The sequence below is a fragment of the Poecilia reticulata genome, linkage group LG9, assembly GCF_000633615.1.
Source record: "Poecilia reticulata strain Guanapo linkage group LG9, Guppy_female_1.0+MT, whole genome shotgun sequence".
NCBI lineage: Eukaryota > Metazoa > Chordata > Actinopteri > Cyprinodontiformes > Poeciliidae > Poecilia > Poecilia reticulata.
In genome coordinates this window covers 23,602,165-23,604,921 of record NC_024339.1, presented here as the reverse complement: position 1 = coordinate 23,604,921, position 2,757 = coordinate 23,602,165, and the positions used below count along the sequence as shown (strand labels likewise).

Sequence of the window (2,757 nt, the reverse complement as noted above, 5' to 3'; positions counted from 1 at the left end):
GGGAGGAGGGGAGGGGCTGGCTCTCCAGTGTATTGTAAATAGTTAATGCAGGAGTTTTGGCTGACATCTAGAAATCGCTCTGTGGCCGTGCCACATTATTATTAACCTCCTGCTGTGTAATTAATCACAGTGAAGAGCAAGAGACAGCTGTTAATGAACGGCAGGCTGAGTGGAGGAAACGGACCGCTGAGCTCGCGGGGTTAGGGGGACATGCAAATGAGCAGCCCTCTCTGCGCCCCCTGTGTGTGTGAGGCTCACGGCTGATTCACTTACGGGCGCCTGCGGTTGGAGGAGGCGGAGGGGCGACGACGGGGGTGTGCGGCGGCCGCTTGTGCTGCCATAGAGACAGAAAGCGGCTTTCTGTCAGCTCAGAGTGCAGCTCAGGAGCTTCAGCTGACATTCCTCTGCTGCTGACATTATGCTCTTCTCCACACAGACCAGCAGAGTAAGGAACAGGATGTACAGCTCGTATCCGAACCATCTCCGAGTGAGAATAGAACAGAGCAAGGATGCCGGTACGTAGATGTGTGCTCGGTTACATAACAGTGTAGAAATAATTGTGCATCATTCCAGTTTCCAAGCAGATATACAGAATTAAAGCTGCTAGCCGGAGCTTTTTTTTTTCAAACATCAATCAAAACCTGCTTTAGATGCAGCTTGTCACCCACTGGGCAGCATGGTTATTTTTTCTATTTTTGCCGTGCACTGATATTTAATCAAGGTAAAGATCGACCCTCTCAGATATGTCATCGGAGTCACGTGACTCCGATGACATCACATAAGGCAACACATCAGAATCCTTTTGAGAACATCAACTTGTATCTTTTATTTACTTATTTTTTCTTTATTACATCTTAATCAGCTTCCTCTTTCAAAGATGTTTACTTGTTGTGTCCTTTTTGGCTGCAGAAAAACGTTCAACTCAGATCAGAGAACATCTTTCTACAGTGAAACAGTTTGAGAGGAGGACGAGGACAAACCAAAATTGCCAGATCATGTTGTCAAAGATCTTCTGGGATCATTTTGAACCAAGTTGTGATCAAAGCAAAATGCTTTGAGGAGATTCCTTTCATTAACCCTTCACGGCAGAAGTGCTTCCGGTGATGTCACTGACCCTGCTCTACAAAAATACAAAAAAAATTTGCTTATTTTCAGTCAATTTTTGTTTTAATAGTATTTTATAAAATCTTTTACCGAATTTTTTTTTATCTTTATTGTGCTTTGTTGTTTTTTGTATACCTGTCATTATGGATTAGTGAGGGGAAGAAAAGCCAGAAAATATTTTTTACGGAGCTATAAGAAAGAATAAACTGTGCTTCATTTTTATGAGGATCTCCAGAGCACTGGTCGAGAGTCAGCCAAGTAATCATAAAAGTTTGATGGTGAACTACTACCCCAACACTGAACTTCATTTCTATATTTATTTTACAGAATTATCGTGTATTTTGTCTCCTTTTCCACTTTAATTTTGAGTTTTTTAGTAGCACATCAGAGGCCTGAAAGCGATGCCACACTGCTAACTTCCACATCAAAAATACATCCACCCAAAGCTGTCCAGGAAATGTAATTTAAAAAAAAAAATACATTTTTGAAGCACATAAAGGTCCAGTCCATTTATGCCTTTAGAGGTATCCATGCCAAACGCTGAACATGTATTAAAAAAATAAAAAATAAACCCCCCTCCCCCAAAAAACAGGTAAATGAACGCAGCTTGTATAAGGTTGTATATTATCCACACTTACCCCATTGTTGTGGTTGAAATGAAAGGCGACACCTGACCACTGATCGCTTCTCGCTGGAATAAAAAAAGCGAATGTGCTGGATGGGCTGCTGCGTATGAAGGGTTTTTTTTTCCCCCACTCTCTCTCTCTCTCTCTCTCTCTCTCTCTCTCTCTCTCTCTCTCTCTCTCTCTCTCTCTACACGACAGTCTGCAACGAATCGCCGTCGGTGCGTCTACAGGAATGCGTTGACAGCTGCTCCATTCCCCCCTTCCTGTGTCACCGCATGAATTCACGCATACATGTCGTGGTGCACATGGCCCGCTGGTCAGATGTTCTCCTCTGGTCGCCTGGTGATGGAGCAGCAGCAGAACAAGCGGCAGCGCGGGGCTGGATCCAGCGCAGATGCTGCTGCTGCTGCTGCTGGTGGTGGTGGTGGTGATGATGATGGAGAAGATCCCACGGACGCCCCGCTGTTGCTGTATAAATTACAGATCCTCACTGGAAGGGTGGAGAAGCCCTGCTGAAACTCAAACTGGGAAAAGACTATCCTCAATTAGCAAGAAGACAGCGCGCAGCGTCACCGTCCACGTCTGCCCCCACTCCCACTCTTTCTCTCTCCCTCGCAGCCTATTACCACAGGCTGGCAGGCTACACCCCCACTCCTGCGCGTCCACGCCGCAGCTATACTTCACGCACGCGTTATTAGCGTTTCCTTTTAAAGTTGCCTCCCGATGTTTCTGCAACATCAGTGCACGCTTCCCCCACCTTCCACTGGAACACGAGTGAAAAGTCCAACAGAAGCCCGTGTTAAATTCTCCTGCAGCGTGTTATTGATCCAAGCCCCAACAATCCACAGAGCCCTGATTGCACCCCACCTCCCCCAAAAAAGCCCCACATCTGGGTGATGCATCCGCTTCCCTCCCACTGCCGACGTCACCACACCATCCTCCGCAGTGACGTTTCTCCGTGCTCAAGGGACTGATGCCATTCGATGCTTTTTGTTCTTTAAAATAAGTTTGTCGAGGTGAAATGGGC

The 2,757-nt window shown here is 46.2% G+C and overlaps 1 protein-coding gene across 2 annotated transcripts in view; it reads right to left on the bottom strand.

Annotated features, from left to right (window-relative positions):
- The window catches only part of homer1b (homer scaffold protein 1b), a 33,795-nt gene extending 31,038 nt beyond the window's left edge, over positions 1-2,757 (bottom strand). The window contains exon 1 of one of the 2 annotated variants that reach the window (XM_008418838.2): positions 1,743-2,757. In XM_008418838.2, coding sequence (XP_008417060.2) covers positions 1,743-1,747 — 5 coding nt within the window. In that variant the 5' untranslated portion in view covers positions 1,748-2,757. The remainder of the gene's footprint in view (positions 1-1,742) is intronic. The other variant, XM_017306661.1, reaches the window with a different exon arrangement.